The following is a 12026-nucleotide window of genomic DNA, read 5'->3' as shown; positions in this document are numbered from 1 at the left end:
GCAAATCCGGAATTTTTATGCCATCATAGGAGTGTGCTACATCAGTCGTCGTTGTCTTGCCCTTATTCATTGCCTTGACAACTGCTTGCTCGCTTCGATCCTCTGGATATGAGCTGCCAATTGGTCCTGATCGATATGAGCTGCTGGCTGGTCTTGATCAGGTGTCAGCATGGGATACTGCCCTTATTTGGGGAGGGTGCCCAATTTAGGGCACCCCTTATGCTTAAAATAGAAAGCCTAAATGCATGTAGCGATGGCATTCTGGTTGCGACAGCGCAGAGATGAAGAAAACGCTTGTAGCGGGCGCTCCTTTGCATGGATGGCCACTGGTGAAGAGACAAAAATTTGTGAGCCGGCCATGGCCCTCCTCTTTGGAGCAAGCCCGAAGCCAAACTGTGCAGGCCAATCTCACCTCCTTGTGTGAGAAAGGGGAGGTTCCCACCGCCGCTGTTTCAGACCTCCTCAGGGGACAATTCCAGTGTGACCCTCGAATCTTCCTCCTCGACTTGCTCTCCATGAAGAGAGAGAGAGAGAGAGAGAGAGAGAGAGAGAGAGAGAGAGAGAGAGAGAGAGAGAGAGAGAGAGAGAGAGCATGCAAAACTCCATGAGAGACCTCCATCTCCCCTCTTCCATAGCTCCCTTCTTCCCTCTCCCACCTTGCTTTGATACTAGTGTAAGGCATCGGAGACTGTGATACCGGATCCACCACCCTACCACCTTATGTACAGACCGGCTCCTAGCCCTAGCCATAATATGGATCCCCAGTCCACACAGGCTCAGTCCAAGCCCCTGGCTCAAGTCCCTGACCCCCTAGGCTTAGGATCCTTGTCCTGACAAACACTTTGTTGATAGATGACACACCCCATAAGGGCTTGCTAAATCCACTGAGCACCACTCTCTCCCCACCCTCATTTGAAGGTCATGAGCATGATTTTTATCTAGAGGACATTTTGATCCCTTATCTGGAGAATTTGTATTTCAGCCCATTGACTGTTTCAAAATTTGTACTTACACATACTCTCCGAAATGCTAGCTCTCTAGATTAACATGATTCTTTGTGCTTCTCAATGTGGTTCCATGGAAATGGGTCTATGTGTGTGTGTGTGTGTGTGTATGTGTGTGTGTGTGTGTGTGTGTGTGTGTGTGTGAGAGAGAGAGAGAGAGAGAGAGAGAGAGAGAGAGAGAGAGAGAGAAAGAGAGAGAGGTTATATATAACTCTGCATATGTTGTTCAAAATATACAATTATCACACTACCAGCTAATAAAGGGACATAGGTAGTGGGAGAGACATCATCTTATAATTGAAATAAAGATATAACCAAATTGTGGAAATCATTTCATAACCAAATTGCAAAAAACGTTGGTATTGAAGTCAAGAATATAGATTCATTCAAGTTACATTGGCACAATTTGGACTCAGCCAGTTAGTTCTCTACAGACAATCTCTTTTTCCCGTCGTTGCATTACTTTGCACTCACCTATTAAGAAATAGAAGTGCGAGGGCTCGTTCTCCGTCGTCTCGTCCACGATGTCATGCCAAAGTTGCAGAAGGTTGCATTGCTCTCTTATTGTAACAATTGTCACAAGGTTGAGCTCTTTATCGACTACCTCCACATCTATGACACCATTGTGGGCCTACAAACTCTTGATCAATAGGAATAAACTTAGAGTAGCCTGCAACAATCTAAGAGTGCTGGTACCAGAAGGAGATGAGAAGCGACTATGTGCCGATCATGTACTTGGCCACTAAAGTTTCGAGTGCAACTGCACAATGTATGCCGTCCACCTCTTTAACATACCACCCTATATCAAGCAGCTTGTCACAGAAGCAAGCATCTAGAGATTTACATACCAACATTATCTTTTCAACATGTATATGGCAGGTGTGAAATAGTTCCACAAATAAACTTATAAGACAAAAATTAGCAATCTTTACTAACTTAGAGGGTACTGTATTTCGTAATGACCTCTACACATCCCTAAACAACTTGATTTTGAGAGCCTCTCACACCGTGGTGTCCGGGACTAGCCAGTCAATAGAGCTCCAATTGGTAGGGAGAGAGAGTTTAACCAGATTGCATTGCCTTTTTTATTATTTTGATTGAGTTGGTAGAAATGCTCACAGAAGAAAATTCCCTCAAACACCAATGTCAACATGGGTTATAGAGATAAGACCTATAATACACTCCACTGGCTCCCATTCGTTGTATGATGAAGGATAGACATCTATAATTGCAACAACAAAATGTAAGACACCTAGTCTAACTACTGAAACTGATGAAGAACTTATGAGAAATAGATCTTGCTCGGTTAATATTGTTCAACCTCTTCAAAAAAATAAATAAATAAAGAGAACATCAAGGTCTAAAAGTAAGAGCATAGATGGAAGGTTATGAACACTCTCATAGTTGCATCGAGGATGATAAGCCAATAAGACATCTCTACCATTAGCAATCACATCGGAGTGACTATACACATGTTGTACCAAAACTTCCTTAACAGTTTTCTTGCCCACCTCCACTTTGAAATCTAGCACTCCTGCTTTTCATGCTGAACGAAATAGATTTGCTATTGAGGATCTTTTCCTCCTCCTTGGTTGCATAAGAACCCAAGAAACTTTGTATATTGTCTGTTGTTGCCATTGACTATCTATATTGATGGAGTTTGAGATAGTGATAAAGATTATGGTGCTACTTGGCCTCCTTGGGAGACTAATGGTGAGGCTTTCTGGGGAAAGAGCACAACAACCCCTAGAGCTATTAGGGCGGGAAGAAGAAGAAGAAGAAACCATGGCTCTTTCTACGTGGTAGAGGAAACCGTGAACTTGCTTCCAATAGAGGGAAATTCAGTTTTGAACGTTTGGTTATGGAGCAAGATCTTTTGGTGGTGGGAGAATGATATAGTATCGTAGCTGTCTTTCAGTACCATAACTACATACATATCCTAAGCCCACATATAGATACCTTCAACCCCATAAAAACAAGGTTTTACCTCATGTTCTTCACTTTCCTTTGCATTTTTTGATTTATTTCTTCCTATTTCTATGCTACGTTTGCTTGTTGTTCATTGGATGCGCCTCCTTTTTCTCTCTCCTCAATAAGGACCTCCAAATGACCCCCCAAATTCCCTAATGCCTTCAAGAAAGAGTGCAAAAAAGATACGCCACCTGTCACAGCAGAGAAAATCACATGGAAACATGACAAAGAACTTTATGCAATATGCTTTAAACAACTTGATCCATATGTCTACATTAATAACCAAGCCCAACCCTCGATGGGGTCACTATGTATAAATTATGTATATTGCGTGCATTCAAGGACTATTTCTAAAAATCTTTATTTGTGAATTTTTGACAAATAAAACACACCATTTTTCTATTTTATTTATAAATTTATTCCCCAATTCCATTTTAGGTACCCTTTTGTATGTGAAAATGTGAGAAAAAATACATTTAGGAATCCTTCTACTGCATTCACATGATAGTCACATAATTATTAAGTGACCCCTTTGAGGCCCAACCTATAGGTGAATTTATGTTCAATTAATCTAATTCATCTACATAGAGTCTTTCCTACATCATTCTCTACTTCTAAATTTTGTCTCAAACTTCCCATGACTCTTATTGTTTAAAACAAGACAACAAGAACGACATACTACCAGTCGAACAGGACAATGCAAAAAACAAGAGGTAGCAGACAGCAGATGCAAGTATAAAACATCCTTAACAACATCCACATTAGAAAGGGAGAACACCTCCTTCTAAGATGGGTAACGATGAGCTGCTTTTGTTGAGAACTTCATTTTGCGACAACCATGATGCTATTTTTATTGGTATAGACGAGTTGCTGTAACGAAGCCTTTTTCTTTCCATTTTGCAATCTTTGACACGTGGATACATGATGAGACAGAGATTTGAATATGCATGTATGCTAACGAAGTAAAAACTAGTTTGTCGTGATTGCTCTTCTATGCAGATGGTAAGAAGGAAAAAGTGATAGTGATGTGGATTTTACCTGATGGTAGAGCTTGTGATGATAGCTCCTTAGCATCTCTCTTTGAAGCTTTTGCCAAAAACTCTATGACCTCGCAGCACAAATGAGATTTCGCATTAAAAGATGTATGTGGGAAAAAAATGCACATTCTAGCATTCAAAGATGGAAAGAGATGCATTTTGTGCATTGCGATTTTTGTGCCCATAAAACAAAGAAAAAACCATACGTATGTATGGTGTGGAGTTGTCACCATTCTCCACATTTATAATAATACCGTAGGGAACGTGCCCTTCCCCCTCCACTTTTATCTCTTCCAGTGTTGAAGGGGGACTTATGCTTCTCCTCCAGTATTGGAGGGACTTTTTTTTTGCAAAAATACTAGAGTTGTAGAAGGGATAACTCACTGTCAATGTTTTATGAAGACACGTATCATTCCACGTTGCCATGTCATGGTGTATTATCCATGTGTTCCTTTGTTGAGCATAACAAAAATTCTTGAGTCCTTGTCACCTTTACCTACAATCTTTTCAATAAAAATTGATGTAAATTGATTCCTTTAATGTGTACATGACGTAACCTAAGTACTTTTGAGATCACATAAAGGAAATCAAAATACAAAATAAAAGTGTACCTTTGATATTGGTCCTCTGCATCAAAACACAATCTTAGATGGATCGGTTGCTAGACCTTCCTTACATTGTTCCACCACCTTCCCACTAGTATGTGTTCTGCCATCGCCATCCCTTTTACAACTTCTGCCAACATGTTGACTGTCACATTCAATTTTTTTAGATCATGCCTACCATTACCTGCACTACATCTAACGTTATTGGTATTACACTAGGCTAAATCAATGTACACAATTTTGAATAGTAAGCAAGCCTTAAGCACTTTTTGTTCTTTTTGAAGTGCACCACATTTGGCATACATATCAGCTAAGCTAGGGCCAAGAACGATTCTCTTCTTACATAGAGCCACATGCCTTCAAGATGCACGCATAGGTAATAGCGTTTAGAGAAAGTCCCTCGCTTCGCATCTTGCATCAGTATATCCAGGTGATGACATTTCAGAGAAGAATCCCATGAGGAACTTCTCGGCCCTTCATGACCGCACCACATTTGGGCATATATCAACCAAAGCACTAGCAAGCACATCTTTCTCCAACAACCCTTAACAAGCAATATGGTGAATTTTCTTAACAATGTCGACATCTTGTGTAAGGTCATAAACCTTCAAGATACAACCCGGGCTTTAACTTGGCATGTATAAGCAATAGCACTTTCCTAGTCCCGTTTTGCCTAGTTGCCCTACTCTTTGCTTTGCAAGCTTGAGAAATGGGTGTGATGGTAAGTGAATATAGCCCAAGTAAGGATATCAAGTGTCATTATTGTAAGAAGAAGGGGCACACATAGCCTATTTGTCTATAGAGGAAGAAGAATGAGGCTGAGAAATCCAAGCAGGCTTCAACATCGACTACAGTGGTATCTACAAGCTAGAGTGACGATGTCTCATTGCTAGTAGTATGCATCTTTGCACTGTTAACACGTAGAACATGCAATCATATACATCGAGTGTGCAATTAAAATGCTTGTGTGTTGGAGAAGCACATCATTCACACAATGCTTATGTATTGTGGAAAAACAAACCATACATAAGTATGGTGTGGAGTTGGCATGGCTCTCCACATTGTTTAAAATACCGTAGGGAATATACCCTTTCCACGCCACTTTTATCCCTTTCAATGTTGGGACTTACGCCTTTTATCCGACAAGTTTTCTTTTGTAAAATCAAGAAAATGACAACAATTTGGTACCTTTACTTTGTTCCATTTAATTCAAGGAAGACTGGAAGTTAGCATGAATCCAACGTTCAGATCCTATACACACCAAACAGGTACAAATGTGCTACTGTGGATATGCAGCATAGTAAAATTCGAGGTAGGGCTTCTGTTCCATAACTTCCATCAACAGAAACGGAAAGGGACTGGTTTTCTTTGTGGGTATTGGGGTCTCACAATAATGTGATGATGACGGTCAACGTTATGAACAATGTCAAATTTCCTATGACCCTTTTGTTTGCAAGAAACTTACAACTGAGCTGTTTCCTTTCAACTTTTACATTTATGTATATTTTTTCTCTTTAACCAAACATATACTGGATCACAAATTAATATGCAGAAAGATAAGCTAGTAGTCATGACATTAATATAGGAGCAAAGACAGAGTCTTCCTATTCACAAGCTAAAAACATTGAGATACCTTACAATTAGTACACCACTCTCTCTCTCTCTCTCTCTCTCTCTCTCTCTCTCTCACACACACACACACACACACACACACACACACACACACACACACACACACACACACACACACACACACACACACACACACACACATGGATTGGCCACTACAATCACGCTATAGATATAGGATTGAAGACAAAATCTTCCTATTTACAAGTTGAAAATACACACATAGACATACATATTGGCCCCTACAATCATGCTATTGATATAGGAGCAAAGTCTTCATATTTACAAGCTAAAAACGAGCTGATAAAAGTAATCACAATTGTGAGTGGTTGTGTTAGTTTTCCAAAATAAAAGTGAAGTCAAAGTCCTATTTACAACATCAAAAATGAGTTGCTTAATAGCTCTGATACACACACACACACACACACACGCACACACGCACACACACACGCACATTCACAGATGCTCACTTCGCTTCTAGTGAAAACTCTCTCTCTCTCTCTCTCTCTCTCTCTCTCTCAGGTCCTCCCTTTGCATTTGCTAAACACTAACTAACTAACTAACTAACTAACTCTCTCTCTCTCTCTCTCTCTCTCTCTCTCTCTCTCTCTCTCTCTCTCTCGTTGGACATGCCCGTGGACAGAAACCGCTCTGATCTGTCTCTCTCTCAATTGTTGCAAGAGGTGGTGAGAGAAAAACAATCGAGGTAAATACACATAAAAGCAATACATGAGTTGCCGGTAGCAAACATCACAGAGCTAGCGTAGAGCTTTAAAGCCTGCAGTGCAGAGCTTAAAAATCTATAGCACAGAGCTTCAAGTAACGAGTCATTACCTCTGCACTCAATGACCTGTGTGTGCACCTTCTTCAATCTCTCTCTCTCTCTCTCTCTCTCTCTCTCTCTCTCTCTCTCTCTCTCTCTCTGCACTGTCGATGGGGAGGAGATTCATGATATGCTTTGCTGCTTTCATGCGCTCAAATTTCGGCTGCTCTTTTCGTGCGATTTTTTACCTTGTCCTTTTAAACCAAAGCTTTTTTCACTTTTTGCATAGACCAACGCTTTTCCCATTGTCTCTGTCCAATCAAGGGAAGCCAAGTGGCACCCTTCTCCTTCCTCATTTCTCCAAATTGCTCTTAGATAATCAAGGTAAAAAGAGGGAGAACTAGAGTGCTTCGTTAGCTACGTTCCATCGAATTGAGATCGAACAAAATATTGGAAACTGAGAGAGAGAGAGAGAAGAGAGAGAGTTTTCATGAAAGAGTGTTATATTTTTTTACATGAGAGTGTTTGGGATACCGATCGTCGTGGTTCAGTGGTGTGCCTCCAGAAAAATTGGTTACTGATCGTAATGCTTGAGAGGGGTACCTCGCCAAAAACCACAAGGGGTGCAGAATAGCTAGTGAAGACCTAGCCTACCTTTTCATGGGATGCCAGGCAATCAGTGGCATTGCTGGGAAAATATGCAGGTGGATTGGAAGGACATGGCAAATTAAGTTCTTCAAGACTGACCTGTTCTTTGGTAGTAATAGGTTAGGAAGTCCCGCTCTTCTTGTCTGCACTCAAATAATCAGGTACTACTTCTTTCACCATATTTGGCAAACAAGAAACTGCCGCGTGTTTGAGGGGGATCTGACTGTGGCAAGCTTTTGTGAAATCATACAAGAGAGCAGAGTGACGATCCACAAGATCGGAGGCAAACAAGCGTCAGAGGACTGGTCTAGAACAATACATGTCATGATGATATCTTGTAATAAGTAAAGCCTAGGAATAGTTATGGTTTCTCTGTCAAGCAGAAAACTTGTAATTCTTTGATCCTCAAGGCTTGGTCTGAGCTCGAGGTTGGTGTATATTTTTGATGTTCTTAATACTATCCACTCACAATTGTAAGTTTCGCAAAACAAAAAAAAAGAGTTTTGTCAAGTTCAATGTTCATGATCATACAAAATGTCAATGTTATTATTGTTTGTGGTTCCATTTTTATGTTTCAAAAAAAAAAACATGCAAATCTCCTTGCATGAAAGAGTTTGCACAATCTTTCCTAATTTTTATAATACGAAAGAACGTGCCATTCCAACGACAACGTGCAATTTTCAATGGTGTTCATTAACTGCTTTACTAGGAGGCCAAGAATTTGAAATTGGCTCCTACGCTAACGAAGGAAAGACGAGGGTTATAAAGTACGTCACCATGGTATGATTCAAGTTCAGAGGACGAAGCCTTCGCAGCAATGGACCCAATTGTGCAACGTGCTCACGAAGAGCGCAAAGCAAAAGGATTTGGAAGCAGGGAGCTGCATCCACCAGTTCATGGTCACCACTGGCCTGGATCGAGAAGGCATCTTGAGAGATCACCTTATTAGGTTGTATGCCTGCTGCGGTTGCTTGGAAGAGGCTCGCCTCGTTTTCTGCATGAGCCAGGTGCGCTCTGTTTACACTTGGAACTCCATCATTTCTGCACATGCAAAGCTCGGCAATGGCAGAGCCACATTGCATCTCTATGCATGCATGTTGGACGAGGGTGTTGCCCCTGACAATGTCACATTTCTTTGCATCTTAAAAGCTTGCGCAACTCTTACCGAGGGCATGCTCATGCACACCCACGTAATTTTCTTTGGGCTGAATGTAAATTCCGCTCTTGGCTCCGCACTTGTTGAGTGCTATGCCTTGTTTGGGCGTCTTGACGATGCGCAATATGTATTTGATAGAGTAAATACTCCAGATGTTGTATTATGGGGCACTATAATCTCTGCATATGCACAACATTTTGATGCCAATGCCCTTGAGCTTTTCAATACCATGCATAGTACAGGCGCCGCACCAAGTCATTTCATTTTAAACTGCACACTTAAGGTGTGCGCAAGCACATCAGATGCCCAAATCCTACATGATCACATAATGAGGAATGAATTTGATTCTGACCTCATTTTAGGGAGTTCTCTTGTTGATGCATATGCAAAACTTGGGGACTTGGATGTGGCAAACTGCGTTTTTAACAAACTTGCGAAGCATGATGTTGTTTCATGGGGTGCTTTGATAGATGGATATGCGAGACATGATTGTGGCCTTGCTGCACTTGAACTTTTCTGCCAAATGGAGGAGAGTAATATAAAGGCAGACTCGGCCATATTTCTTAGTGTTCTTGAAGCATGTGCACAAATTAGGAATGTCAATTTGGGAAGGAAGCTGCATGAGATCATCCTTAAGAATGGGTTTCATGTGGATATTTTAATAATGAGTAGCCTTGTGAACTTGTACGCTGTGTGTGGGTATTTAGATGAAGCACATGGGTTGTTTGACACAATAGGGAATCCGGATGTTGTGTCGTGGGGAGTTTTAGTAGCAGGGTATGTACAGCATGGGTTCTATGATATAGTGATGGAACTTGTTGCTAAGATGCTCGAAGAGAACATGGAGCCAGATGATGTAATTCTTTTGAGCGTGTTAAAAGCATGCGGAGGGCTAGCAGCGTTAAGCCTGGGTTGGCGCATTCATGACCACATTCTTAGAAAAGCTTTTGTGCGGGTTCTTGATGTTGGCAATGTGCTTGTCAATATGTATGTGGAGTGTGGAAGCCTGAAGGAGGCACGCAAGATTTTTGACATGCTTTCAATACGAGATGAGGAGACATGGGGAGTGATGATTGCAGGTTATGTCCAAGAAGGGGATAGCTTTGCTGCTTTTTGGCTACTGGAGGAAATGTTGAGTAGTAATTTGAAACCTGATAAAGTGATACTCCTATCAGTTTTGAAGGCTTGCACCATCATAGGAGCAGCAGGGAAAGGTATGCTCATACATGATCAAGTCATCCGAAATGGATTTGAGACAGAAGCATTTGTGTCGAACATGCTTGTGCACATGTACGCCAGCTGCAAGAGTTTCAACGAAGCTCAGAGGATCCTTACAGTGATGCCACAGAGAGACGTTGTGTCATGGAGTGCGCTTATTACAGGGCTGGTCTCTAGTGGCAAAAGCAAGCAGGCTGAAGAGCTTCTTAAGGACATGCTGCGTCAAGGCTTGAAGCCTGATGACACAGCCGTTACCATTATTCTTAGTGCATATGCACATACTGGCGCGGTAGAGGAAGGTCTTCGGTTCTATAAGAGAATGAGGCAGGCACATCCTACTTTGGAACACGTCAATTGTCTCCTTGATCTCTTTAGCCGCAGTGGGCGGCTGAGTGATGCAACAGAGTTGAGCCAAGCAATGCCCTTCTCAACAAGCGCAATTGCAGAGACTGCTTTGCTTACAGGTAGTAAGAGCTTTGGCGATGTAGAATTGGGACGGTGCTACTTTGATCATGTCACCACCAGATGACAAGGCCACAGCGGTTTGCTGAGATGTCAGCTGCACTTTAGTGCATGTTGGTGCCAATTCTTGGGCCAAAATTTTTCCGAGGGGACTATGCCTGTCGTGTGTTTGCTTCAGTTGGTAAAATCTGAAGTGTTCCCTCTTTCTCGTTTCGAAGTCAGTTATCTGCTCTCCCATGCGCCTCTGCAGTCACGCCCACCATAGGGGAAAAACAGACACAACTGCCAAGCCCCACACAATGGAAGACTCTAAAGCAAATGCTTATGCTTCCTTGGCCAAGCTACTGAAGGGGGCGCATGATCATGAAGCTCAATTCTTGGAACCCTAAGTCATTTTGAAGCCAATTTTCAACATTGGCAACCGCTACAGTTGCCCTCAAGCCAAACCTCAAGCCAACAGGCAAATGTAGGCTTCAAGAGCTAACAAGCGCCAAAACAAACAAAGGAATCCAATGCCAAAGCTGGTAAGCTCGACCACAAATGCCACATTTGGGTGCCAAAAGAGACCTTGACAGCTAAAGGCTACTATCGAGTTGAGTCTCTCCTTTCGATTCCCAAGAATTCAGGCATGCAATTTCATTCAGCCATCGCCCTACCAGCAATCTGGCTTCCACACAAAATGCGCAGCAAACATTGTTGCAAAACCAACAGGCCTCAATCAATGGAGGCAAAATGCTTAACCAACAAGGGACAGACGGAGGCCATACCACCCTAGTACTGATGGATACCACCTAAGTCTGAAAGTGAAACGGTCATGCCAGCAACCAAGTTTTGTCATGAATGACAACACCATGCATATGCACTTAGTGTTAGAGTTTTGGCATCTCAAGTAAACTGCCCAATGTGATCCCATTATTTATTTTGGCTTTTAGGTATTTGGTTTGCGTGTTTGTCAAAGTATGGGTAGGGCAATTTACTGAGGTTGGAATATATGCAACCTCTTGCCTCCATTGTATTACACATTCAGTTATTCATTGATTCTCTCTCTCTCTCTCTCTCTCTCTCTCTCTCGCGCTCACTCTCCTTGGTCTCTATGCTTCCGCATCGTCGACTTTGAGATGGTATCAGAGCCCTTGTGGAGCTTTGTGCTTCAAGAGCCTTGGGAAGAGAATTTGTAAAATCCCTCGGTGTCAAGTAAGCCATTTCTCCTATACCCATATCCATATATGTAATTCGTAAAAAAATTAATCGACCATGATGTAATATCCAAATCTCTAACTAGAGTGCTTCGTTAGTTGCATTGTAGTGTGCAGTGCGTAGGAGCAGATACGAAGATGATAGGCTGAAGTAGATTAATACTTCTAGTTCTATCTTAACACATTTATTGCGCGCGCGCGCGAGAGAGAGAGAGAGAGAGAGAGAGAGAGAGAGAGAGAGAGAGAGTTTCAAGAGATGACATTCTGGACAGAAAGCTCGTTGAGCACTTTTCTGAGCTTCGTAAGTATTTGGCATACATGTCAACCAAGCCATTTC

At 41.9% G+C, this 12026-nt stretch overlaps 1 protein-coding gene across 1 annotated transcript; it reads left to right on the top strand.

The window, feature by feature from the left end:
* The first annotated feature begins 8385 nt into the window (after nt 1-8385).
* Nucleotides 8386-11720, top strand: LOC147463299 (pentatricopeptide repeat-containing protein At3g03580-like). Its single transcript, XM_086487942.1, has one exon. The coding sequence runs from the start codon at nt 8440-8442 to the stop codon at nt 10558-10560; it is 2121 nt and encodes a 706-aa protein (XP_086344068.1). The 5' UTR covers nt 8386-8439; the 3' UTR covers nt 10561-11720.
* The last annotated feature ends 306 nt before the right edge of the window (nt 11721-12026 follow it).

Source organism: Adiantum capillus-veneris, chromosome 2 (genome assembly GCF_014529385.1).
Source record: "Adiantum capillus-veneris isolate H3 chromosome 2, ASM1452938v2, whole genome shotgun sequence".
In the NCBI taxonomy this organism is placed as follows: Eukaryota; Viridiplantae; Streptophyta; class Polypodiopsida; order Polypodiales; family Pteridaceae; genus Adiantum; species Adiantum capillus-veneris.
This window is presented reverse-complemented; position numbering and strand designations above follow the sequence as displayed.

Coding starts and splice junctions, on each gene's coding strand:
- LOC147463299 (XM_086487942.1), top strand. CDS start 8,440: ATGATTCAAGTTCAGAGGACGAAGCCTTCGCAGCAATGGACCCAATTG.